The sequence below is a fragment of the Cygnus olor genome, chromosome 18 (assembly GCF_009769625.2).
Source record: "Cygnus olor isolate bCygOlo1 chromosome 18, bCygOlo1.pri.v2, whole genome shotgun sequence".
Lineage (NCBI taxonomy): Eukaryota > Metazoa > Chordata > Aves > Anseriformes > Anatidae > Cygnus > Cygnus olor.
In genome coordinates this window covers 551,972-579,606 of record NC_049186.1, presented here as the reverse complement: position 1 = coordinate 579,606, position 27,635 = coordinate 551,972, and the positions used below count along the sequence as shown (strand labels likewise).

General features: G+C 44.6%; 1 protein-coding gene across 1 annotated transcript; it reads left to right on the top strand.

Moving 5' to 3' along the window:
- The first annotated feature begins 7,093 nt into the window (after window positions 1-7,093).
- LOC121079932 (myosin heavy chain, skeletal muscle, adult-like) lies at window positions 7,094-27,219 on the top strand. The gene is given in 43 exon segments (XM_040577805.1): window positions 7,094-7,300; window positions 7,389-7,470; window positions 7,473-7,531; window positions 7,624-7,780; window positions 9,728-9,755; window positions 9,854-9,965; window positions 10,045-10,060; window positions 10,063-10,133; window positions 10,260-10,323; window positions 10,415-10,423; window positions 10,426-10,512; window positions 10,619-10,722; window positions 10,811-10,949; window positions 11,481-11,554; window positions 11,556-11,600; window positions 11,686-11,835; window positions 12,445-12,615; window positions 13,262-13,568; window positions 13,684-13,757; window positions 16,459-16,615; window positions 16,618-16,747; window positions 17,259-17,382; window positions 18,023-18,159; window positions 18,521-18,776; window positions 19,449-19,691; window positions 20,041-20,217; window positions 20,297-20,442; window positions 20,542-20,632; window positions 20,713-20,824; window positions 20,827-21,101; window positions 21,247-21,373; window positions 22,516-22,634; window positions 23,033-23,229; window positions 23,644-23,827; window positions 23,916-24,081; window positions 24,254-24,378; window positions 24,537-24,845; window positions 25,012-25,215; window positions 25,501-25,626; window positions 25,721-25,891; window positions 25,977-26,081; window positions 26,220-26,315; window positions 26,936-27,219. Coding segments are annotated over 43 exon segments (5,889 nt in total). The 3' UTR covers window positions 27,092-27,219.
- Window positions 27,220-27,635: the final 416 nt, after the last annotated feature.

The window sequence follows — 27,635 nt, the reverse complement described above, 5'->3', positions numbered from 1 at the left end:
TCTATGGTTCTAAAAAGAGCTGTGTAAAACATCTTTGAAAAATATCTGGCCCCAGCATAAGTATACTCTGCAGTGTACCCGTACCGCAGTCCTTTCTGGCACTTGACAGATGCTCTCTAGAATCCCATAGATGCTTTAAGCACTGAAGTTAAAGGTGTCGATATTGCACCCTTCCTTAGCAGTCCAGCAGTCAGACAGAAAAATCAAGCCTGTGTACAGCCACAGTGGGAGAACCTTTCTGATCACCTCCCTTTTTCAGGAGTAGGTTGCCTCCTCTTTTATTTTTTTTTCTTACTAATTAATTTATGACTTGCCTCCACCCCTCCTCTTACCACAGAGGCTTCTTCCCCTCCTCACCTGCTCTGTAACAGGAGCCTTCCAGTTGCTTTGATGGGTTATGGAAAGAAAGGCTATTCAGAAGGTCACCTTCTCAGCCAGGACCTACTGCCCAACTGTGATTGCTTCCAGTGACATTAGCTGAGAACAAAAGAGGCGTCTGAGTAAGTGTGTAGCTTGGACGCTCATTCAAGTGCAGCCCATCTTCAAATGACAGGTCTGTCCTACCAGCCTCTCTGCTTACCTGTCTGGTTAGGCAATCTATTCCTTCTCCACTGAGATGCTCGGTGGTTTTCAGGCGGCAGGATGCCATGGTAAGAAGGTCATTGCTGGAAAGAGAAGACACAAACTATACAAAGAGCTGCAAATCAAACTCCCTAAAGGAAAGATGCATTCACTTCCCTTTTGCCTTCCTGCAGCAAAGACCTGCAGAAATCGGTCTCTGGGTGGAGGAGCAGGATTAAGAGATGGCAAAAGGCCATCCCAGTCTCTTCACGGCTAGCGTGATACAGTTTTTGCCTTAACCAAATAACCCACAAATGGAGTAGACATTAACCTACACGGCATAGAGATGGTATGCTAGGAGTGGAGAAAACACTCCTTGTATTTAATTTAACGTGACTCAATGCCCATCAGCAGAACAAACAGACTTCTTAATGAGAAACGTGGCCATAGCATACCCAGGCTCCAACGCTCAGCCATGTCTTAGCAGAGGGACAGCAAAGAGGACTTTTCCTCCAAAGGATTAGAGTGCCAGCATCTCTGTTCAGCTATGTCTAGCATTTCTGAGAGTTCTCCTTTTACACAGAGGGCAGCAGAAACATTGCTGAACACATGGGCATTCCCTGTCACATGGCCCATTGGCTCCGGTGACATCTCTCTCAGCACGCCTAATGAAATAATTGCAGCATAACTGACAACACCATTTGAAAGCTGCACTTCTTGCCATGGATGTTTTCAAACACCTCTTGTCTCTGCTAATACTGGAAATGCTTTTGCTTCATTGCTAAGAACCTTGGCTTATTGATAAGCAAACACAATCCCAACTCATTATGTGAATGGAAGTTTATAATGGCTTTATTTTTTTCACATATAAAGTGTTGTATAACTCCACCCATGAAAGACACCATCCCATTAGCCCTGTGGCAGAAAATTCACTGTGTGAAACAAATCACAAATGAAGAAAGGAAGGAAGGAAGGAAGGAAGGAAAGGAGGGAGGGAGGGAGGGAGGGAGGGAGGAAGGAAGGAGGAGGAAAGGAGGAAGGGAGGAAGGGAGGAAGGGAGGAAAGGAGGAAGGGAAGGGGAAAGGAGGGAGGGAGGGGGAGGGAGGGAGGGAGGGAGGAAGGAAGGAAGGAGGAAGGAAGGAAGGAAGGAAGGAAGGAAGGAAGGAAGGAAAGAAATGTGGGTGCTTTGATGACACACTGACATCTTACCTCTGCTGTAGCTGCCACGTCAGCAACCAGCATTCTCCATCAAGTCTGCTTTGCTACACGTAAGCCTGAGGCCACTCTTCCATGTCACAGTATCCACGGGCAATTCACAGGGCACACTGATCTCTACAGGCATATTCTGCTAATCCCAGCAGCATGGCTGATAACAACACTAGCATGCTGCAAATCCAACAGGGATTGCTTTTTCCAGTCTACCAGGACCGCAGACTCTATCCCATGTTTCTGGGACTAGCAGAAGAGTAGTAGGCTCAACAGCATCCCACATAAGCATTTAAGAAACCATTGAGAAAGAGTTTGACTCCATTCTGGCCTCTGCAGTTTCTGGGGGTGGCTGATTCTTTTATCTGAGACATGTTAAGGACTGAACTTAACAGGATGTGTAATAGATAAGTGAAACGATGGCTCCAGCAGCATCTGGGGTTCCTAGCCCAGATTGGCTGGGAACAGGCACTGCGAGGCCCAGGACAGGTAAATGCTTTCTGCCAAGCCTCAAAAGGTCAAGCCGAGACCTTGTATGAAGCAGGACTGAGGTCTAAAAGAATGTTGGCTGGCTGGTATGAATCAGTATCCCTCCTGCAGCGCGCAGGACCAAGAGACACCTTCCTGGTCACCGACAGTCACAGGTTTCACTGTCAAAAGGAAGCACTGCATGACAAAAGAAATCAGTGGGCAGGCTGGAAACATGTTTGAATTATGCTTTGTAGTTTGCTGTTCTTGGGGACATGTCCAGCAAAGTGACCAGCGTGCCAGAGTGGGAAGGAAATGTTACTCTTGTGTGCGGGTTTGTTGGCTTCTTTCAACCACACCCGTTCAGTAGCACAGACCTCTTCCTCTCTGGTTGCTCCATGGGTCTTGCCACAGTCAGGAGACTTTGAAGAAGCAACTCAGTCATCAGTGCTGAAGGGATTAATTGGAGCAGCTAGCTAGAGCTGCCAGCAGGGCATAAGCAGCTGGGGGATGTGGATGTAAAGAAGGAAGGCCTAGCTGGAGAGATTGGTGGAGGGAAGAGTAAAGAGCTGGAGGAGCTCCTGGGAAAGGAGCAGCTAATGAGAATGGCCAGGTTAGCAAGAGCAACTAGCTGCTGTCAGTTTAGGCCATGCTGTCCAGTGTGGCTCAAGACAGCTGTGCAACCTCCATGAGCTGTGGCAAGATGTTCTACGGGAGGAGGAAGAGACAGATAAAACTTCAGGGAAGAAGAGGACTTTACATTATCACCTGGCACTTCAGGATGGCTTAGGAAAGGTGGAATGGTTTATTGTATCATGTCCCCACGAATACATCTCCTCAAAATGTTTGTGAAGTCCATCGTTCAACTGCTTCATTATGGCCGCATGGTTAAAGGAATCTAATGACAGTAACAAAGGTACCCGATGCTATAGTGAAGCATTAAGCACAGACTGTGTGGTGGTGACCTTGATGCTGTGCTCCTTCAGAGACTTAGAAGAGAGCTCACCAACAGCTTCTTTTCTCTACTGGAATTCACCAGCTGCTAAGGTTAAATCTTACGTCAAACATATTGACTCCTAAGAAGATGCCTTCTTGAACTTTCCTTGTTGATTCCCACATGGTCCATCTGGGTTGACTTTGCTTGCTTCTCTCTGGGCAGAAAAGAAGACCAACGGGTCTGAAGAGGGGGGCCAGGCCAGTGACTTGCAGCCATGCATCTTCTCCTGTCATTGCAACTAGCTAGGAGGTCCTGCTCAGATTGGTCCAGGGTAGAAGGAGCAGAGGACCTAAGCAGGAGATAGCGGGTGTGGAATTTCCTTCTAACTAGGCAGGTTACAAGGTTGATGCTGCTGCTCTAAAAAGCAGAGCTGAGAGTGCGGTTTGCATTGGGCCACAAACTCAACAGTCCTTGACAGTGCTCCATGCTTGTACTTCACTGGTGCTCACGAGTGTCTGTCTCAGTTCATGCTCACTGAAGACAAGGCAAGGAAACTCACGTCATAAGGACTTGCAGAAAGTGAGGTGGAATCTATTTCCAGCATGTGTGAATGCCCTCTCCTCTCTGGGGAATGTCAGCACTCCAACACAACGCCCACACAGTACTGCTGTGCAGGAATGCCTGTTTTCAGAGATTTCTCTCATTCTGTCTCTTCTGGTTGTGCTGTGCTTAGCTTCTAGTCCCAGTGGGCTCCAGGCTCTGTAGCAATGAAAACAGAAGTGACAGAAAGTCAGTGGCTGACAGGACCCTTTTGAACCGACAGAAGGGTAGGGAGGCGCATCTGGCACCACTTACCCCCTCAGTGGTGGGAGTAGCACTACTCGATGGAGAGGCTGTGTAGTTTTTGGCTAAGCTCACTACACAAAAGTATTTTCAGCATGAAGACTGAACCCCCATATGCAACAGTCTGGAGAATTTTGCTTGGAGTATTTTTCATTCTAAGTCTGAATGAAAGTCAGCTCATTACCTCTCCCCTCAACTCCACCCATGGTCAGTTGGGCTCACAGTATTTATACAGGAATTGTCTTGGAATTATTGTCATCCTCTAACTTCTGCAAGTGAATGGAAATCAGAGATTGCCCAGGGAGGCTGGATTTCGGATACACCCCTGAAGCGCATTTCTCACTGACTGGCTCTGGTCTCCTCCATGGCAGAGTGCGATGTGTTTCCATCAGCCTCCCCATGACCTGTGCAGGGAGCCCCAGGGACAGCTCTGGGCTTGGGCTCCTGGCTGGGGCCCAGGACACCCAAAAGGCGGGTGCTGCAGTGCCAGAGCCCTCCTTGGAACAAGCTCTTCAAGCACAGGACGGTGCCTGGTGCTGGCTATTGGATCGTTTTTCTAACCTTGTCCCCGTGGTATTCACTGAGCTTCATGCACAGAGCTTTTAATAACCAAAATGCCAGTGATCAGAAGAAGAGCATGTTTAGATCTGACAGCATTTAAAGCAGCTCAAGTGACAGTGCCCTTTTCCTAGAACTAGATCACTAGCTCTCCAGGACTACCAGCAAATTCCTTCTTTCTCAAAAGCATCAGCATTGTACAGGACTGCCTACCACCTCTCATGCTCTGATACAGGCAGCATTGTGTTGATAGCTTTTTTTTTTTTTTTTTTTTTTTTTTTTTTTCTGGAATGAATGTGTAAGTGTGCAAGATATTTGGGATGGGATGGGAATGCTGGACTGGGAATGTGTCAGAGCACATAGGATCTCAGACTGTATGTATGTGATTTTGTGCAGAGTTGTGGTTGGGTGGAGGGGTTTGTGTTTTTTTGCTGTTGTAGGTAGTGAAGGCCTACAGGGGCCTCCATGGATTTCTGGCGTGGCTGAGGATATTGCTTGATGGATGTTGTCAATGGGTACAAACAAATGAGACATAGGCATAAGGTTTTCAAGGCATGTGAACAACTCTGTTTGAGTGAGGGGAAATGAAGTATACCACTGTGCATTTATGGACTATGTGCACATTTGTTGGAGTTTTTTAACGGTCTATGTTAGTTTTGCATGTTCATCTCTCATGTCCCTTAACATATCTTCAATAAAAGTGGAGAAACATAAATAACTATTAATGACTTCCCTATTAATAGAAGTTGCAATACAATTGTTAATAATTTCTTCCAAATCAGTTCTGTGAAAGCAGCACTGAATATTCTAAAACCAGAACTCTTTTGAAAGAAATTATTTTTCTTTTTCATCATTTTTTTTATTTGGGTACATTGTACTGCAATTATTTATTTGTTTTTGGTTAGACTACGTGAGTCTTTAGTATCATTTGTGACTTACTGCAAGAATAGCAAACATTCTGTTTGGTTGCCCTTTTTGAGTTTTTTAATATTTGCACAACACCAAGTGGAGATTTACTCAAAGTGATACTTATTTTAATTGCTAAGGAGTCAGTTTTCATGCTCTAAGCAGAAATTACATGTCCCAAATTGTATTTGCATTCTGACTTGTTATTTTTTAAGTTTGCTCTGTATCTAGTACTATTATGGTGAAAATCCTGTCCCAAGAAATGTGTCTGTTTTTCCTCTTTTCCATATAACCTACAATGAATTAGTGAATGACATCCATCATTTGTCTATTGTAGAATTGTCTTTTCTGGTGCTGTAAAGGCTTTCCTTAAATTTGCATGACTGTGTACAGAAGATACATTGTATTATTCCCATTTTACTTCTGAAATACTTGCAGTACAAAAAAGCCGAACAACCTGGCTTAGGTCACCAGCAGAGACCTGCAGAGAGAGTGAAGGAACCTATAAATTCTAATATAAGTTCTGTAAGTTCTTTGACTCATCAAGAGTCCCTTACTAACAGCCCTGTCAGATTATTTATAGTAGAGATATCCACAGGAATGGTAAGTTAAAACATTTCTAAATATATCTTGTCAAATCAATTATGCCATTAGTTACGTTTGCCAGACAATGTTTTGCCAAAGAAGGTTTGCCAATTATATTTGACTGAAGGAAAAGGAAACATCCAGAGCATCTGCATACCAGACTCTATAAAAGTCTCTATGGAGTGCTGTGCCCAGTCTCAACAGAAAGTTTCAAGGTAAGTGTATGACTCCTGTGAACTTCTGGGCAAAGCATATACTTCTTTATTCCATTTAACTACCTGTAAGTCTTGGATACCTATTTCTGTGAGGGACCATCTCTATTTCTAGTGATTTTACCATAGTTTTGAAACTTTTTTGTCATCCATTCATTCATTAGCTCTGGATATATTTTCTGTGCAACACAAAATAGTTGAAATGTTTTGAAACAGTAGTAACTATCTTCCAGACTCTGCCATCGGAATTAACAACAAAATTTATCAGCTTTTAAAGTAGGAAGTAATCCAACCACTTAAGATTTTGAGGAAACAGAGTAGGCAATCATAATATTTTGGCTCTAATAGTGCAAGACAAATTGTCCATAGCAAATAAATTTTACAATGAAAAGCCACAATTTGCTATCAGACAAGGAAGTCTTTCAAAGACTTTGAGCTACTGTCTAAACCAACATCACAGACATATTTCTTCTAAAGTAACTGCAATAGCAAAATCCAAATTCATTATAATCTATGAAGAAAAATAACACTATGTAAATGAACTGCAATACCACAGAACTCTAAAACTGTTCTTTACTTTCTTTCATACCAGGTGTGTTAGGAATTAGCCTTAATTTCTGAAAATAATACAGGTGTTCTCAAACAAGAAAGGGAAGTTTAAATCAAACTATTGAGTTGTTTATACCTACTAAAATATTTGAAGGGATGGAACTGTGAAAGATTTTCTCTCTTCTACAGAACGCTGTTTACTCACTTACTCAACACATCTTCTTTTCTACAGAGTACTCTTCTGACTGCCTCCTGTGTAAGTGCAGACATGGCTTCTCCAGATGCTGAGATGGCTGTCTTTGGGGAGGCAGCTCCCTATCTGCGGAAATCAGAAAAGGAAAGAATTGAGGCCCAGAACAAGCCTTTCGATGCCAAGACATCAGTCTTTGTGGTACATCCAAAGGAATCTTTTGTGAAAGGGACAGTCCAGAGCAAAGAATCAGGGAAGGTCACTGTCAAGACTGAAGCAGGAGAGGTGAGTGAAAAACAAGGCTGAAAGACACCATTTGATTCCCACTCTGGGCTGTAAGCTGACATACAAAGATCTTTCATTTCCTTGGCAGACTCTGACTGTGAAGGAAGATCAAATCTTCTCCATGAACCCTCCCAAGTATGATAAAATCGAGGACATGGCCATGATGACACACTCCACGAACCCGCTGTGCTGTACAACCTCAAAGAGCGTTATGCAGCCTGGATGATCTACGTAAGTACCAGCAGCTGTCTTCCTTTGGGTAGCTGGAAGGCCTGCTGTGCCAGGCTGAGCAGAAGCCAACGTGCTGTCTCCCTTCCTTGCAGACCTACTCGGGTCTCTTCTGTGTCACCGTCAACCCCTACAAGTGGCTGCCGGTGTACAACCCGGAGGTGGTGTTGGCCTACCGAGGCAAAAAGCGCCAGGAGGCCCCTCCACATATCTTCTCCATTTCTGACAATGCCTATCAGTTCATGCTGACTGGTGAGAAAATGGCAATTTCTTTATGGAAATTTATTGTTCTTTGTTGTTGTGGCTGTTTGTTTGTTACAGTTTTGGTTTTGTTTATTTGTTTTGTTTTGATTTTTTTTTAAATCAGTCTGGGTAGAGATGTAAACCTCAGCATGAACCTTTAATTAACTGTTATTTTAACATTTGCTGGTATTGTGCATGAGACACAGTACTCTCCTATTTCTGAAGTCTAATGTATAGCATGAAATCAAGGGCACTGAAAAAATTTACACTGAAGAATAAGTAATGGGACAAATTGAGTCAGATAAAACAAATATTCTCCTCTACTCATTATTTGAATCTCATTTGCTCGAAGTATGACTTGACTCACAAATGCATTCTGACAATTTAAGCAATCTTTCTAAATAGTATATTATAGATTAAGTTGTTGGGGTTTTTTTTGGCCTCATGAAAACGTAGATTAAAAAAACAAAATGCTCATTTCAGGTATTATTCTGATATTTACAGCTTATTGGGAGAGAACAGGAGCCAGGATCTCAGCAAAGTTGCACTGTCCAGAAACAATGATAAAGGTGTTCATTTCCAATTAGCTGTTAGCTAATACTCCCATATCATGGATTTGGTTCTTCTCAGGCATGAAGCTAGCTTGACCAGAATAGACTAGAATCCTTGCACTGAAACTGCAGTTCACTGAAGGGAATCAAAGATTCATGAATCCACAGTAGTTTTAAAAACTACTTTTTAAGAGGGATGTAACTAAACATCACAAAATAATAATGCTGACTGTACTAAATAACCCCCCTGAATAATAAGGGGAAAATAAAAAGAAAAAGAAAAAGAAAAATAATTTTTTTTTTCTCCTTTTCCACTTTAACATAGGAACATGAATGACAAGTAATTCATGAATTGAATTCATGAATGGAATTCATGAATGACTAGTAATTTAGCATTTTCTTTCACACATGCCTTCATTCTTCCTAGTTAGTGCCTTTAAAAGAAGACTTGCAAAGACAGAAGTAAACCAAGAATGAACAGAAACAATCTGAAACAAAAAACAGCCCAAACTATATAGAAATATTATTCCCCACTTTGGAAAGAATTAATTCCTTTGAAAAAAAAAAAAAAAAAAAGAAGATACAAGGAAAAAGAAAGGAAAAAGAAAAAGAAAAGAAAAAGGAAAAGGGAAAGAGAAAGGGAAAGGGAAAGGAAAAGGGAAAGGAAAAGGAAAAGGAAAAGGAAAAGGAAAAGGAAAAAAGTCATGTTTAACAATTTCCAAGTATAATTAAATCTCTACAATTTTAGAACTTAGAGGTTACTGAGGAAAGAGAAAAATGAAAAAAAAAAAAAGGAGTTTGGTAAGAGGGAAAACAGAATTCTTTTGATGCAGACATTTATTGATTCTAATTCCTTGGTACATGGAAGGGGAAGCTAATTTTGCTAAAGAGATGTGGAAAGAAACTTAAGAATCTTAGATTCTTACACTAAGGACTCCCTGATGCATAAGCCTATAGTCATACTTCCTGGGAACTTCAAATGACACACAAATACTAGGTGATGTCTGTAAATTCTACAGGGAGTTCTTTCATACAAATGTTTTGTTCCAATGTCTATAACACAGACTTCTCAGAGGAACAGAATTTCCTTAAGGGAACCTAACAGGAATACTTACATCACTATTTATGTCATACTCAGTCTGACATAAGAAAAAGTCAAATTTAGAAGAAGAAATACCCAGATTCACTGCCTCAAAAGAGAGTTTAAATGAATACCTAGGAGGTGAAAAAAGCATTGTAAAATTCAACAACGGAGAACAGAAGGTATTTTTCTCCCTCAAGCTTCCTGTACATAATACCTTGGATATCAAAGAGTACTGTTTATATTTATATTTGTCTTACACTGTGAGTTCTGTATTACTCAAGAGCATTACTAACAACATCTTTATTTCTGCCTCTTTCACAGACCGTGAGAATCAGTCAATCCTGATCACGTACGTACACACCCTGCTAAGGTCATTGTGGGGCTGCCCTGTGCCAGGGGACATGCTGCCTGACCACACTCTCTCTGCTACTCTGTTTGTTTTGACAGTGGAGAATCTGGTGCAGGGAAGACTGTGAACACAAAGCGTGTCATCCAGTACTTTGCAACAATTGCAGCTAGTGGGGAGAAGAAGAAGGAGGAGCAGTCTGGCAAAATGCAGGTGAGTCAGGAAGAAAAGACTGAAAAATCAGCTTATAATTGCAAGTGAAACAAAACACTGAATATTTATTGTCCTGTAGGGAACTCTTGAGGATCAATCATCAGCGCCAACCCACTGCTGGAGGCATTTGGAAATGCCAAGACTGTGAGGAATGACAACTCCGCCTTTGTAAGTTGCTGCTTCATACAAAATCCCTCCCTCCCATTACAAGACAAGTGATGCACCCAGTGGTATTCACATTAAGATGTCAAAATAATCCATCCAGGCTGAAATGGTTCTTTTTCCCCTCAACAGGGCAAATTCATCAGAATCCACTTTGGGGCCACAGGCAAACTGGCTTCTGCTGACATTGAAACTTGTAAGTGACATCCTGACATGATCACATCCCTTCCTAAATTCCTACCTCCGTGTCCTGTCTCATTCCTAACTCTTTCTTCCTGCCTTGCCAGATCTGCTGGAGAGTCCAGAGTCACTTTCCAGCTCAAGGCAGAAAGAAGCTACCACATATTTTATCAGATCATGTCCAACAAGAAACCAGAGCTGATTGGTAGGAAGGATCATTATATCTTCTTGAGGAAGATTGCTGAGCAAATGTTCCCTCTACTATCTAGCTGAAAGAACTAAGCCTGTGTCCTTCCTCTTCCTGCTTTCAGACATGCTTCTCATTACCACCAACCCATATGACTACCACTATGTGAGTCAAGGTGAGGTCACTGTACCCAGTATTGATGACCAGGAGGAGCTCATGGCTACAGATGTGAGTATCAGAGAAAAAGATATCAACTGTGTATGTCTTGCAGGGTGACTTACTTAATACATATTTAACTTGACTGTTTCTACTGCAGAGCGCCATTGACATCCTGGGCTTCACTCCTGATGAAAAGACTGCCATCTACAAGCTGACAGGGGCTGTCATGCACTATGGGAATTTGAAGTTCAAGCAGAAACAGCGAGAGGAGCAGGCAGAGCCAGATGGCACAGAAGGTACCAGAAAATTCAGCTAGTGAAAAATAAGGAAAAGCATCTTTGTTCGTTGGCTGTCTAATTGCAGAGGTGCATCCCCAGTCATGGGAAGTACCATTCTTTTATCCAACAGATACTTCCCAAAAGTACCCAGCCTGAAAATTGGTACTTTAACACAGGATCTCTCTCACTCAGTAAAACATTCGACCACTATAGCACCATGATGTACTAAGAGATTTTTCACCAAATATACCATGCATTCTTTGCTGTGCAGAAATTCAGTTGTCACAGAACAGGAGAGGAAACAGGATTTTGGAGTGCTTCTGGGAGCTTCTGGATTCAAGCTGTTCCTACTCAAGCCATGCCTGTCCTTGCTTTCAAAAAAGGCCAGCATTTGTTTCCATAATCCTTATTCCTTTCTAGACCTTCTCAGTAAAACCAGACCAATACTTTGCCATTTCTAGAAAAGTGAACAGCACAGCTGTTCACACTGACCAAATTCTAGCCATTGTCCAATGATAAATGCTTTTCTCTCTCTTTCTCCCTCTTTAGTGGCCGACAAGGCTGCCTACCTGATGGGCCTGAACTCAGCTGACCTTCTCAAAGCCCTGTGTTACCCTCGAGTTGAAGGTTGGGAATGAATTTGTGACGAAAGGTCAAACTGTCGAACAGGTAAATAAAGATGGCTTCAAAAAAGAACAGGAGCATTCTTCTTCTGCCCTCGAAGGTATGTCCGGTACTTTTTTCTCTTTTCTAGGTGAACAACGCAGTGGGTGCCTTGGCAAAAGCTGTCTACGAGAAGATGTTCTTGTGGATGGTTATTCGCATCAACCAACAGCTGGATACCAAGCAACCCAGACAGTACTTCATTGGTGTCCTGGACATTGCTGGTTTTGAGATCTTTGATGTGAGTAACGAAGATTTGGCATCATAGTTATGGAAGGGACAGGAAGAGATCATGAGGTCTCAGAAACAGATTTCTTTTTGGAATAGCCAAGGAAAAGAAAGTGCTGTGGGAAAACCCACAGCATGTTCCCTGTGTTGTGAATGCAGTCCTTACACTAGGGCTTCTGTGTCAGATCAAAGAAACTCCTGGAGTCTTGATTTGAGGGCAGAGAAATTTCTGGGTGGGACACTGAACAAGTTTCCATTCTCCAGGAGGTGAGAGAGCTGAGACACCTCCACGGTGCAGCAGCTAAGCTTATTGAAGGATCTGCTTTTGCGTAGAACAGTAAAAAAGAATTTTTCCCTGTAGATTGATTTAAATAACAATAATAATAAGAAAATCCTGCAAAGACACCTTATTTATTTATTTATTTATTTACTTATTTATTTTACAATAGGAGTCCTGCTAAGGAAATGTATGCCATTACATAATGGTTAGGTGTAGTGTTTCTGCTGGGGAACTTCAAAAAGAATCAGCAGAACACTAACTGTGCACTAATCAGCAGAACACAGAACCCTGTGGTCATTGCTGTCCCTTGAGAACCTGTGCAACTCTCCTTGCTTTGAACAGTTCAACAGCTTTGAGCAGCTGTGCATCAATTTCACCAATGAAAAACTGCAGCAGTTCTTCAACCACCACATGTTCGTGCTGGAGCAGGAGGAGTACAAGAAGGAAGGAATCGAATGGGAATTCATTGACTTTGGGATGGACCTGGCTGCTTGCATTGAACTCATTGAAAAGGTACCTTTTCCATTCAAGTGTATGATGTATTTTGGAATTTTGTGATGTTTCTGAGCCCGATTCAGATGGGAAAGGACTTATGACCAGCCAGTCAGTTTCAGTCAAACAAAGCATTTTGCAATGGAATTTATCTTAGTGTGGAGCAGAGAAATTAGGAAGGCTAGATGTAAATCTTTGTCACCAGTCCTGCACCACCCTGTCTTTGGGTGTGGAAAAGGTAGCCCATGCTCCCACCAAAAGAATTCTTTGAAACAAACTGGAGTCTGTCTCCTTTCCTTTTTCTCCTGAAGATTCAAAACAAAACTCCACACACCATTTTGGGAAATAAGTGTTGCTTAGTCTGATTTCCCAAGACAACAGGCCTCTTGTAGCTATTATATTTCCATCCACCCCTTCTCCCCTCTGCCCATTCCACTGCTCATTCTAAACTGAACTGGAATGATATTCTTACCAGTTTAGTGAAGACGGGCTGCTGGAAGGAAAGGGGAGGCACAAATAAGCTCCCTGGCTGAGAACAACTCCCAGCCAACTTAGGCTCTTATCCAGGCTGAGATGCTACCCACAACATACAGGTACCGCTGAACTTCACAGCATATGCTCCACACTGTTGTGATCTTTCTCTGTTACTTCTTTTGCTATCTTCCAGCCCATGGGCATCTTCTCCATCCTGGAAGAGGAGTGCATGTTCCCCAAGGCAACTGACACCTCTTTCAAGAACAAGCTCTATGACCAGCATCTGGGCAAGTCCAATAATTTCCAGAAGCCCAAGCCTGCAAAAGGCAAGGCTGAGGCCCACTTCTCTCTGGTGCACTATGCTGGCACAGTGGACTACAACATCTCTGGCTGGCTTGAGAAGAACAAGGACCCCCTGAATGAAACTGTCATTGGGTTGTACCAGAAATCATCAGTGAAGACACTGGCCTTACTCTTTGCGACCTATGGTGGTGAAGCTGGTGATGTCTCTATAGTTCACGTTTCATACTTTCATACTGAATATTGATGAACCTCAAAGGCAACATTCTGATTCTGACTTCTGATTAATTTTTATTTTTTTTTCCAATATTGCAGAGGCTGGTGGTGGTGGTAAGAAGGGTGGTAAGAAGAAGGGTTCTTCTTTCCAGACAGTCTCAGCTCTTTTCCGTGTAAGTACAGAATTCGTTCTCTGTCCAAAGAAAGAATGCAATCTCATTCTGAATCTGAAAGATCTGTTTCAATTTTGGTCTTGTCATGTTTGACACTTCAGAAACAGGACCTCAGAGTACCATGAAACCTCTACTGTAATGTATGTCTGGTCTTCCTTTCATTTCGGGAGACAGAATGCTATGGTCACCCTCCCGGAACACCCTAAGTAATTTCTTTAGTCCTTTTTCTCCAAAAAAGCTATTTATATTGCATCCTTTGCTGTGTTCTTCTAACCGTCTGCCTTCATTTCGCTCTTATCTGCTCTGGGTTCTATAAAATTTGCAAAAGGGTGAAGTTCACCCACTTAGATTGAGAATGAATAGTGAATGAGACGAACTTCTTCGGTATCTCTGGAAGCATCAGAGAATTTTCCCACACTTATTTTTAATATATTATAAAATAGAAGATAATAGATCAAGCATCAAAAAAAAAAAAAAGAGAAAAAAAGACAAGATTGTAAGATTTTAAAGCAATTATTAATTTCAATGGAAAAAGGAGTGGATTTTAAATTGCTTTCTAGTTAATGCATTTTGTGGACAGATTTCAGTTATGTTTTCAAGGTTTCTATTTGGCTCAGGTTGAGATATTTAGCGAGGCTGAACTACTCCTAACACCATTATTTATTTAGGCCTCACAATTATTCATTTCCAATGAAAACAAAGAAACAAACAAAAACTATTTAGCCAAACCTATTTAGCCCTGAGTGATGTCCCTCAGGGGTCTGGATCGGGACCAGTACCATTTAATGTCTTTACTAATGACATAGTGGGATTGAGTGCACCTTCAGCGAGTCTGCAGATGACACCAAGCTGAGTGGTAGAGCCGACCCGATAGAAAGAAGGGATGCTATTCAGAAGGATCCGGACAGGTTTGATAAGGGGGTCCACAGTAACCTCATGAAGTTCAAGAAGGCCAGGTGAAAGGTCATGTAACTGTGTTGAGGTAATCCCAAACATAAATATCGGCTGTGCTATGAGTGGATTGAGAGCAGCCCGGCAGAGGAGGACTAGGGAGTAATGGTGGACGAAAAACTGTATATGAACCAACAGTGTGTGCTTTCAGTGTAGAAAGTTGATCATATCCTGGGCTGCACCAAAAGAAGTGTGGTCAGCAGGTCAGGGAATGTGATTCTCCCCCTCTATTCCACCCTTTTCAGACACCACCTGGAATACTGCATCCAGCTCTGGGTCCCCAGTCACAGGAAAGATATGGACCTGTTATAGCTAGTCCAGAGGAGGGCCACAGAAATAGTTAGAGGCCTGCAACACTTCTGTGAATAGAAGATGAGAGGGCTGGGGTTGTTTTGCCTAGAGAAGAGAGGGCTCCAGGAACGCATTATTGCAGCCATTCAATAATTAAAGTGAGCCTATAAGATAGATGGAGGGAGAATTTTTACAAGGGCATGTAGAGGACAGGGAGTAATGGTTTTAAACAAAAAGAAAGATTTAGATTAGATGTAAGGAAGAAATTCTTTACTATGAATCATGAAACCATCGAATTATAGAATCATAGAATCATGATATAAAGCCAGGATGCCATTGGCCTTCTTGGTCACCTGGGCTCACTGCCAGCTCATGTTCAGGTGAGCATCGACCAACACCCCCAGATCCCTTTCTTCTGCACAGCCTTCGAGCCACTCTCCCCTCAAACCTGTAGCATTGCATGGGCTGGTTGTGACCAAAGTGCAGGACCCAGCACTTAGCTGTGTTGAACCTCATCCCCTTGGCCTCTGCCCATCGATCCAACCTATCCAGGTCCCTCTGCAGGGCCTTCCTACCCTCTGGCTGATTGACACTTTGCCCCAACTTGGTGTCATCTGCAAACTTACTGAAGGTGCACTCAATTCCCTCATCCAAATCATCAATAAAGATGTTAAAGAGGATGGGCTTCAACACTGACCCCTGGGGAACACCACTGGTGACCGGTTGCCAGCTGGATTTCACTCCGTTCACCACTATTCTTTGGGCCTGGCCATCCAGCCAGATTTTAGCCCAGCAAGGGATGTAGCTGTTCAAGCCCTGGACTGCCAGCTTCTCCAGGAGAATTTATTTTACTATTATTATTATTTTTTTTGTTAATTTCAAATATTTTATTCTTCACAAGTTGCATGAGGGTGGTGAGGTACTGCAACTGATTGCCCAGAGAAGTTGTGGATGCCCGATCCTTGGAATTGTTCACAGAAAGGTTGAATGGGGCTTTCAGCAGTCTGATCTAGCGAGAGATATCCCTGCCATGGCAGGGGGTTGGAACTGGATAATCTTTAAGGTCCTTTCCAACCCAAAGCATTCAATGAATATATTCTATGAAATTGGCTACCAAAACATAATAGTCAGGCTTAGCCAAGAGCCCTGATCATCAGTATCTATAAATTAAAATGTTCAATTATCTTTTGCAAGACATACTATCTGGAAGGAAAACTGTAAGATGGCAGCTGTGTACTTGTATGAGGAGATTAAGAAAAAAATAATATTAATTACTATTCAATGAAGGAACTTTAAAACCAACAAAACTGGGAGCTTTCAATTTCTGAGTTTCCCTTTGGGAGATCTATAAGGTGTTGGAGAGAAAACACGTCTGCATCCAGAAACACTCAGTTTGATAAATACACTATTAAGCATGCAGCACTTACAATTAATTATAATTCATCTTATGATCTCACAGGAGAATTTAAACAAGCTAATGGCTAACCTGAGAAGCACTCACCCCCATTTTGTACGCTGCATCATTCCAAATGAAACAAAAACACCAGGTAAAGGGAATCAAACAGCAGGAAAATTTGAGCCAAAGGAGCCTTTCTCCTGTGTGTCAAACAGTAATCATGGTGTTTGTTAGGTGCCATGGAACATGAGCTGGTGCTGCACCAGCTGCGGTGTAATGGTGTGCTAGAAGGGATCAGGATTTGCAGGAAAGGATTCCCCAGCAGAGTCCTGTATGCTGACTTCAAACAGAGGTAAGAGTGCTCCACCTTTCTGCTCATTTGGACCAAGAAAAATAACCTGAATATCCTAATGTACATGAAACAATACACTTTATGTTGGTACTAAGTAGTAATATAGAAATGTTTCACTATCAGTTCATGATGATGTGATGATATTGCTGAGGATTAGGTTTACCTTGAAGTCTGAAATTACAGTAAATGAAATCTCCATATCCTGTTCTGGAAGCATGAACTACCTTCAGGCATCAGACTAATTCAGTGAGGCAGTCTGAGAAGGCTGTGGTTTTCAATTTCAGTGGTGGTTTAAGCAATGGTTATTTCTTCATGTTCTTGAGGATTAGGATTCTCTCAGATTTTGAATTAACAGTATGGAAATGTCACTTACACTGTCCTGAAAGGGTGGGCTGTCCCTAATACATGTTACCCAACTGGCCAGTCCGATGTAGCTGAGAAGGCTGTGGGGTTCATTCGCTGTAGTGGTATTGGCAATAGTTGTTTCTTCATTTTCTGTTTTCTCCTACAGATACAGAGTGCTTAATGCCAGTGCTATTCCAGAGGGACAGTTCATGGACAGCAAGAAGGCTTCAGAGAAGCTCCTTGGGTCCATTGATGTGGACCACACTCAGTACAGATTTGGCCACACTAAGGTAGAAAGAGCTCCTATGTTCAGGGAGAAATAATGGCTGGTTTCTCCCTCAGAGAATGAAAGTGCAGTGCAGTAACACAGATGGCAGGTTAGGGGCCTGAACCAGCAGGAAACCAACCCTACAGTATTTAAGAAAGTAGGGAAGACCCGAGGATGATAACCAGGTTTAAACATGAGTCCAGATCATCTGGCATGTTTGTGACAATATGGAAGGTTTAAGATGAACCCATAAACTATTGGTTTTAGAGGTTGGTCAGGGCCAGGTCTACGTAGGATAACAAGGGTCAGGCACTACCCAGTAATTCCTGGATGGATCCATAGCAATGAAAAAGATCTAACATCAAGCCAGGAAGTAAGTCTGCAGGTCATATTAGAGTTCACTGGTGACCACAGCCAGGCAGAGGCGTGGCTGATGCTATGGCTGAATGGGAAACCAGTAGTCCTACAACATGGTTCAGACAGGGACTGAAGGCCTAGAGCTGAGCTTTCAAGAAGCTCCTAGGCCCATGGGAATAGATTTGGGAGGAGAGCTTAGGTGAGGCTGGTCAAGGCCATTAAGGTCTCTTCCAGAATAAGGAAAGCCTCTGTACCTCTGTTCTATCTAACCTGACAGTGATAGGCTGACAATTTCCTTTCTTGAGGTATTCTTCAAAGCTGGGTTGCTGGGACTCCTGGAGGAGATGAGAGATGATAAGCTGGCAGAAATCATCACTCGCACACAGGCCAGGTGCAGAGGTTTCCTGATGAGAGTGGAATATCGTAGAATGGTGGAAAGGAGGTAAATATTTCCATGTATTTAGTTTACTCTCACAGTGCTTGGTTAATTATTAACCAAGCACTATTATTACTGTAAATTAATAACATGTGAAAGAACTTCACGGTGAGGGTGACAGAGCAACAGAACAGGCTGCCCAGGGAGGTTGTGGAGTCTCCTTCTCTGGAGATATTCAAGGCCCATCTGGATGCCTACCTGGGCAATCTGCTCTAGGAAACCTGCTTTGGCAGGGGGGTTGGACCCAATGATCTCTTGAGGTCCCTTCCAACCCCTACAATTCCGTGATTCTGTGATCCTGTAAAATTAATCGAGTCTAAATTTGTAACACACAAGGCATGTAATACCTATGCAAATTTTATATCAGGGAGTCCATCTTCTGCATCCAGTACAACGTTCGTGCATTCATGAATGTCAAGCACTGGCCCTGGATGAAGCTGTTCTTCAAAATCAAGCCCTTGCTGAAGAGTGCAGAATCTGAGAAGGAGATGGCCAACATGAAAGAAGAGTTTGAGAAAACCAAGGAAGAACTTGCAAAGTCTGAGGCAAAGAGGAAAGAACTGGAGGAGAAAATGGTGGCCTTGCTGCAAGAAAAAAATGACCTTCAGCTCCAAGTGCAGGCGGTGAATATCACTGTTTATTTGCTCCTGAGAAAACATGTTATACAGGCAGATTTCATTTTTCCCCCAAGCAGAGACTTACAGGAAGCTGACTAAATTGCAATAGAAAAAAAGTCACACACTCAAAGTTACTCTAAAGTTGAGTAACTGTGAACACTGCCAGGGGCACAACAAGTTCTCTGTCAGTCAGTGAGGATAACTGTAAGTGCCAAATGAGACTCAGCAGCCCTGCTGTCCTGAGGAAAGAGCCAAGTAGCGCTAGCCAACAGGTGATATGCAGCAGACACCTTTGTGTGACCTGGAAGGGAAGCATCTCCATCTGTTCAACTTTCAAAGCTGTGTGTCCATGTAACAGAGTAAAGGCAACCCTGAGAAGGACCCACTTTACTTAAACACAGATACACTATAAGGCCTAGATTACCTTCACACGCACAGATCCTTGGTATTCAACTTCAATCAGGAACAGGCAGTTTCTTAACTCCAAGCAAAACACTACTTTCTTCACTGTATTATTCCCACAAATGGAAAAACCTTGGCTACCCAAATATGATGACGATCACGATGAATAAACTAAAAAATTAAAAACTATTGAATACTGAGTCTGTGAGGGAAAAAGACAACACAACAGAAATTTCAAAACGTTATAACCCACAAAAATCTCTGTCTCCCCATCAGGAAGCAGACAGCTTGGCCGATGCCGAGGAAAGGTGTGACCAGCTCATCAAAACCAAAATCCAACTGGAAGCCAAAATTAAGGAGGTGACAGAACGGGCTGAGGATGAGGAAGAAATCAATGCTGAGCTGACAGCCAAGAAGAGGAAACTGGAGGATGAATGTTCAGAGCTGAAGAAAGATATTGATGACCTGGAGTTAACCTTGGCTAAAGTTGAGAAGGAAAAACATGCCACTGAAAACAAGGTACACACATGGAGAGTCACACAAAGGGAGAAGGGATAGATACCTCCCACATTAGGCTGGCATCCCCCTAGTTTGCGTTAACCGTCCAGGTTCTCTCCCCTCCCAGATTCTTGCGCACCCATAGCCCCCTTAGTGGCAGTGAAGTATGAGAAGCTAAAAAGTCCTTGACTTAGCGCAAACACTGCCTGGCAACAGTTAAAACCAGTGTGTTATCAACATTATTCTCATCCTAGATCTGAAACACAGCACCATACGGGCTAGGAAATGAACTCTGTCCTAGCTGAAACCAGGACACTGCACCAGCAGTCAAGTTTTTGACTGAATATTAAATATTTTATCCAATTTATAGGTGAAAAACCTCACAGAGGAGATGGCATCCCTGGATGAGACCATAGCCAAGCTGACAAAAGAGAAGAAAGCCCTCCAAGAGGCCCACCAGCAGACACTGGATGACCTGCAGGCCGAAGAGGACAAAGTCAATACATTGACCAAAGCTAAAACCAAGCTGGAGCAGCAAGTGGATGATGTAAGCACACGTGCCTCCAGCAAGACAGGACAGGTATGCAGTTCGACCTGCCTGGCATTAATGGTGGTGTTGTGTTTAGCTGGAAGGGTCCCTGGAGCAAGAGAAGAAACTGCGCATGGACCTTGAAAGGGCTAAGAGGAAACTTGAGGGAGACCTGAAGCTGTCCCATGACAGCATAATGGATTTGGAAAATGATAAGCAGCAGCTGGATGAGAAACTGAAAAAGTAAGTGTGGTTGTGAGACACCTGAGTGTGGGTCAGGTGCATTTATTAGGTAGTTTTATTCAGGTGTTAACACTGTGATTCTGTATGCTTTGTGCAAAGGAAAGACTTTGAAATCAGCCAGATCCAGAGCAAAATTGAAGATGAGCAAGCCCTGGGCATGCAATTACAGAAGAAGATCAAGGAGCTGCAGGCAAGTCCTTCCCCTCCACCCTGCTGAAGGACATCAGTACAAGGAGGGCATGGGTGTGAAGGGTCTTGCATTTTCCCCAGGCCCGTATCGAGGAACTGGAGGAGGAAATTGAGGCAGAGCGAACCTCTCTGGCAAAAGCAGAGAAGCACCGTGCTGACCTCTCCAGGGAGCTGGAGGAGATCAGCGAGCGCCTGGAGAAGCAGGAGGGGCTACAGCAGCTCAGGTTGAGATGAACAAGAAGCGTGAGGCAGAATTTCAGAAGATGCGCCGTGACCTCGAAGAGGCCACGCTGCAGCACGAAGCCACAGCTGCCGCCCTGCGGAAGAAGCACGCAGACAGCACAGCTGAGCTTGGGGAGCAGATCGACAACCTGCAACGAGTCAAGCAGAAGCTGGAGAAGGAGAAGAGTGAGCTGAAGATGGAGATAGATGACTTGGCCAGTAACATGGAGTCTGTCTCCAAAGCCAAGGTAAAGAATTGCAGTAGAATTCACAGGGCCAAGGTACAGCACATAGCCTGAATCTACTAGTCGCACTCTCATATAAGAATCCTGCTGTGAGAATTAGACAGAGTCCAGGTGTTCATTTCCTCTCCTTCTTTGTTTTGATACCTAGGCAAATCTGGAGAAGATGTGCCGCACTCTGGAAGACCAGCTGAGTGAGATCAAAACTAAGGAGGAGCAGAATCAGCGCATGATCAATGACCTCAATACTCAGAGAGCTCGTCTGCAGACAGAAACAGGTGAGACATCCTCAGTCCTGAGGTGCAGTGGCAGAACCTGAAAATCAGGAGGATACACCATGGTGCAAAGCAAGAATTGGGCTAACGTCTCAAAGCAACCCCAGATTACAGGGCTTTACAGTGTTCTCCAGGGCTAAGTATTGGGGACAGTTTTGTTTAACATTTTGATCAGCAATCTCGGTTGAGGGGACGAAGTGCACGCTCAGTTATTTTGCAGACAACACCAAGCTGGACAGGAATGTTGATCTGCTTGAGGATAGGAAGGCTCTGCAGAGCGATCTGGGTAGGCAAGATCAATGGGCTGCAACCAATTCTATGGTATTCAGCAAAGCTAATTGCTGGGTGCTGCATTTGGGTCACAACAACCAAGTGCAGCAATACAGGCTTGGGGAAGAGTGTCTGGAAAGCTGCTCAGCAGAAATGTATCTGGGGGTGCTTGTCCACAGCTGTCTTACCATGAGCCAGCAGGGTGCCCAGGTGGGCAGCAATGTCATCCTGTCCTGTATCAGAAACAGCGTGGCCAGCTGGTCTAGGGAAGCGATTGTCCCTGTGTATTCGGCACTGGTGAGACCACATCTCAGATACGGTGTTCAGATTTGGGCCACTCTCTACAAAGAACATACTGAGTTCCTGGAATATGAAGAGCAAAGAAGCCGGTGAAGGGACTGGAAAGCAAGACATGCAAGACATGTGAGGAGCAGCTGAGGGAACTGGGTTTGGTTAGTCTTGAGAAAGGGGGATGAAGGGAGACCTCACGGCTTTCTACAACTACCTGAAAGTTGGTTGTAGCAAGGTGGGTGCTGGTTTCTTTCCTCAGGTGACAAGTGATAGGACATGAGGAAATAGCATCAAGTTGCATCAGGGGAGGTTTAGATTAGATGTCAGGAGGAATTTCTCTGTGGAAGGAGTGGTTCGGCACTGGAACAGGCTGCCTAGGGAAGTAGTAGAGTCTCCATTCCTGGAGATATTTAAGAGATGAATGGATGTGTTGCTCAGGAAAATGTTTAGTAGTGAACTTGGTAGTTCACTATAGTGTTACATCATGGTTGGACTTGATGATCTGATGGGTCTTTCTAAATGATTCTATGATTCTACCGTTAGTGTAACTTTATTTATTTATTTATTTATTTTTCACTTGCCAGGTGAATATTCACGCCAGGTGGAAGAAAAGGATGCTTTGATTTCTCAGCTGTCTAGGGGCAAGCAGGGATTTACCCAACAGATTGAGGAACTGAAGAGACATCTAGAGGAAGAAATAAAGGTCTGGAAGTGCCCTACTTCCTGCAAGCCACATCACCCAGAAATGCATGAGTTATACTCATCACAACACACGGGGAAGGAACCATAGTGATTTTGATGCTAGAGGAAGTCATCCACAAGCCCTTAATGAGATTCTGATGCCCTCCAAGACAGCATGAACACACATTTGTAGGCACATTTACAGAAACAAGAGATTGGTGTCCCCTGGCCACCTTTCACTAACACATCCTAATCCTCTAGCACACATTTATGAGGGATTCATCATCTCCCAGCTATCCATTTTTCTCATCAGAGTTTACCCACCCTTTCCCTGGGGCAGTTCTCCTGTGCATGACAATTTCACTGTCAAGATGCATCTCAAGATGTGTATTCAGGTTACTAATCCCGGTGTCCCCACAGGCCAAGAACGCCCTAGCCCATGCCGTGCAGTCTGCTCGCCACGACTGTGACTTGCTCCGGGAACAGTATGACGAGGAGCAGGAAGCCAAGGGTGAGCTGCAGCGTGCCCTGTCCAAAGCCAACAGCGAAGTGGCCCAGTGGAGAACCAAATATGAGACGGATGCTATTCAGCGCACGGAGGAGCTGGAGGAGGCCAAGTATGTGGGAAGTGGGATGTTGAATGGGTGGAGAAAACTGAGACTGCTAAGGGTATTTGGAAGGAGTCTTTGAGGATGGGTCAAGATAGGGATGGGATGAAGGCATCAGTATACTCTCTTTGTGGTAGAGGGCAGAGAGGGAGAAAGATGAAAAGCGTGCTGTGGAAAAAGTTCAGACTGGGAGGACAAACTTGCCCTTAGGGTGTTAGAAGAGCTAAGACAGTCTGAATACTCAGTTGCCGCTAGGGCAGAGGTGCGATAGGCCCTTTAGGCTGCATGCTGCCTTGGACAGAATAAATACTGTGGACAGCTCAAGGAACTAAGTCCCCCAAGCAGGCAAGTGCCCTCTTGTGAATCTTATAAAATTGGCTACCCTTTACTCTCTAACCTGAAGCCGTGATCATCTCCTCCCAGAAAGAAGCTGGCACAGCGCCTGCAGGATGCAGAGGAACACGTTGAAGCTGTCAACGCCAAATGTGCTTCCCTGGAAAAGACAAAGCAGAGGCTGCAGAACGAGGTGGAAGACCTGATGATTGATGTGGAGCGAACAAACGCTGCCTGCGCAGCTCTGGACAAGAAGCAGAAGAACTTTGACAAGGTATTCTGGCCCCTGGCCCTGTGCTTCCTGGGCAGAGCACCCCTTCACAATTGCCACATCCATACTCACACCCTGTTGATCTGCCCAGATCCTGGCAGAGTGGAAGCAGAAGTATGAGGAAACACAGGCTGAGCTGGAAGCTTCCCAGAAGGAGTCTCGCTCTCTCAGCACGGAACTGTTTAAGATGAAGAATGCCTATGAGGAGTCCCTGGACCACCTGGAAACGCTGAAGCGTGAGAACAAGAACTTGCAGCGTAAGTCCCTAGCCCTCTGCTGCTGGCCAGGCTTTCCCCCAAGCTTGTCCACCCACCACTCCACACGGGTGTGTGCCTGCAGTGATGAGAAGAGACCTGTCACCCTGGTGTGTGAGGGCCCTTCCCTTTATGCCCTGTGTCTGACCATTCCTTGTTTCACCCTTCCCTACAGAGGAGATTTCTGACCTCACGGAGCAGATTGCAGAGGGAGGAAAGGCGATCCACGAGCTGGAGAAAGTCAAGAAGCAGATTGAGCAGGAGAAATCTGAAATCCAAGCCTCCCTGGAGGAAGCTGAGGTACAAAGTGCTAATGAACGGTGTCCAGACTGAAAGAATGGGAACAGAAATCTGCAGATGTGGCAAGAAAGCCAAACTGTATTTCACGTGGTATTGTATTAGAGATTACTTAGAAAGCAAGCCATAGTTTTATTCACTGTTCCTACTAACTTGTCCAGGCCTCCCTAGAACATGAAGAGGGGAAAATCCTGCGCCTCCAACTGGAGCTCAACCAGGTCAAGTCTGAGATTGACAGGAAGATAGCAGAGAAAGATGAGGAAATCGACCAGCTGAAGAGAAATCACCTCAGAATTGTGGAGTCCATGCAAAGCACCCTGGATGCTGAGATCAGGAGCAGGAATGAAGCCCTGCGGCTGAAGAAGAAGATGGAGGGAGACCTGAATGAAATGGAGATCCAGCTGAGCCATGCCAACCGTGTGGCTGCAGAGGCACAAAAGAACCTGAGAAACACACAGGCAGTGCTAAAGGTATAAACCAAAGTATGTGCACGCAGGCATCTGTCTTGCCTCATGTTACACCAACATCATAACTGTGCAAATAATTTATTAAAAGAGCAGGGAATGTCTCTGATGTCTCTGTCCAACAGTGCTGCAGTGATCAGCCACCTCATAATCTCTCTTTCCTCTCTTACAGGATACTCAAATACACTTGGACGATGCTCTCAGGACGCAGGAAGACCTGAAGGAACAGGTGGCCATGGTGGAGCGCAGAGCAAACCTTTTACAGGCTGAAGTTGAGGAGCTGCGGGCAGCCCTGGAGCAGACGGAGCGGTCAAGGAAAGTGGCTGAGCAGGAGCTTCTGGATGCAAGCGAGCGTGTGCAGCTCCTCCATACCCAGGTCGGATACTTTGCTGGAAATGAATCCCACCCACAGGAGATAACATAGAATGAGATTGCTATGTATCTTGCTTGTTGCTATGCATCTTACCGTGTACGTATTTGAAGAGCAAAGCTGTGACATGACCAGTCCAGCCAGGCACACGTCTGGTTTGCCGCTAGGGCTCTAAAGAGGACCTTTGAATCCTTTAAATTAAAGACTTGCATAAACATTACTCTCACTCCCAACTCTTGATGTGGAGTTGTTAGATCTGACAGTACAAATCCTATCCTTCCTCTTGCACAGAACACCAGCTTGATCAACACCAAGAAGAAGCTGGAAACAGACATCGTGCAAATTCAGGGTGAAATGGAGGAGACAATCCAGGAAGCCCGCAATGCTGAAGAGAAGGCCAAGAAGGCCATCACAGATGTGAGTTGGGGCACTCTGTCACTGAGGATGGTGGATGTATCCTCCCCCAAAATGTCTTCGGCCCCAACCTGGCTTTGCTGCTTTGCCTCTCCAGGCGGCCATGATGGCAGAAGAGCTGAAGAAGGAACAGGACACCAGTGCCCACCTAGAGAGAATGAAGAAGAACCTGGACATGACGGTGAAAGACCTGCAGCACCGTCTGGATGAGGCTGAGCAGCTGGCCCTGAAGGGAGGCAAGAAGCAAATCCAGAAGCTGGAGGCCAGGGTGCGTAGGGATGGTATTTGTGCACAAGCGAGCATGTCATAAAGGGAGCTACCTGGAAAGCTCCAAACATGGTTTCTCATTGCAGGTGCGGGAGCTGGAAGGGGAGGTAGATGCTGAGCAGAAGCGCAGTGCTGAAGCCGTGAAGGGTGTGCGCAAGTACGAGAGGAGGGTGAAGGAGCTGACCTACCAGGTAAGGCAGGAGGTGTCTTTGTGCTGACGCACCCTTCTCACAGAAAGCCAAAGCATTTTTCCATGAACTCCAAGAGGACGTTTTCTGGTGGTGTGGGGAAACCAACTCTCTCTCTTTCCTGCTTACCAACCACTCTAGTCTGAGGAAGACCGGAAGAACATCCTCAGGCTCCAGGATCTGGTGGACAAGCTGCAGATGAAGGTGAAATCCTACAAGAGACAAGCTGAGGAGGCTGTAAGTATTGCTTGGAGAATGGCCATGAGCACCCTTCCGTCGGGGCAGCACAGTCATTGAGATGAGCACGAATACAAGGAAAGAGGCATGAAAGTAACTCCAAAGACACAACAGTCTTGGCCACGTGGTTCATTCCCGTGTCAGCAGGCCTCGCCTTCTTCTGGCCATGCTGCACTCAGGGATGAACCAAGGGTTATTCTGCTGCCTGTTTGATTCAGGAAGCCAGACCAAAATTCCTGAGGGCCTCGTCCATTGACTGAGAAGCTCGTGAATCTCTGACGCTGGTAACAGCACAGGGTTTCTGAGTCTTTCTCAACCTAATAAACCACATGGAAAATTGGGCACCGAGTAGTGGGAGAATAAGCACACAAAATGAGAACACCACGTGACAGAATTGCTCCTCAAGAGTGACACAGTACAGGTGCAGTTTGCAACAGTGGGGTCCTGAATAAGGGAGGATGATGAGCTCTTTGAGAGGTTTCTGGGTCAGCAGTGGTAGGTAGGAGACAGGAGGTCTGTGCTTTCTCCGCGTAATCACCAGAGCCCCTCAAGGCCCAGACGCATGAGGAGTGAAACCCCTGCCCTGGGCTCTTCACCACCAACTCCCTCTCCCCACACAGGAGGAGCTGTCCAATGTCAACCTCTCCAAATTCCGCAAGATCCAGCACGAGCTGGAGGAAGCCGAGGAGCGGGCCGACATTGCAGAGTCGCAGGTCAACAAGCTCCGAGCGAAGAGCCGGGAGTTTCATGGCAAGAAGATAGAAGAGGAAGAGTGAGGATGTCGTGTGGCAGCAAAGTGGCCTGAGGGATGCACAAAATGTGAACCCTCTGTCACTTCTTCCATAATTGGGATTTGTAGCCCCCTGCATACATAGGGAATAAAGTCTGTAGATTACTTCACGTACCCACCATGAGCATTAGTTGTCATCTGCTTCTCTTTTTACTGGTTAGGTCTGTATCATCATTTGTTTTTGGGCACAGCTTTGGTTATAGCCTCTGTATACCAACATCACGGTACAGCTTTCTGTCCCCTAGTTCCCAATGCCTCATCCCTTCTATATCACTTAGGGACTGGGGCAAGATTGCAAGTGGCAATTCAAAGGCAGAGAAATCACAATAGTAGTTCCTGATAGTGACTTCTTCCAGTTCAGCCTGCTTACGGTTTGGTCCCAAACCTCTGGTGTTATGTTTGCCCATACAGCGCCTCAATCGCCTTCCAGTTGTGCAGCAAGCAACAAAACAGTTAACCTAGACAATGTCAGGTGTGAACTGCTCTTTTAGCTGGCCACTTTGGATGGCGGATTTGTGGAGGGCCGATAA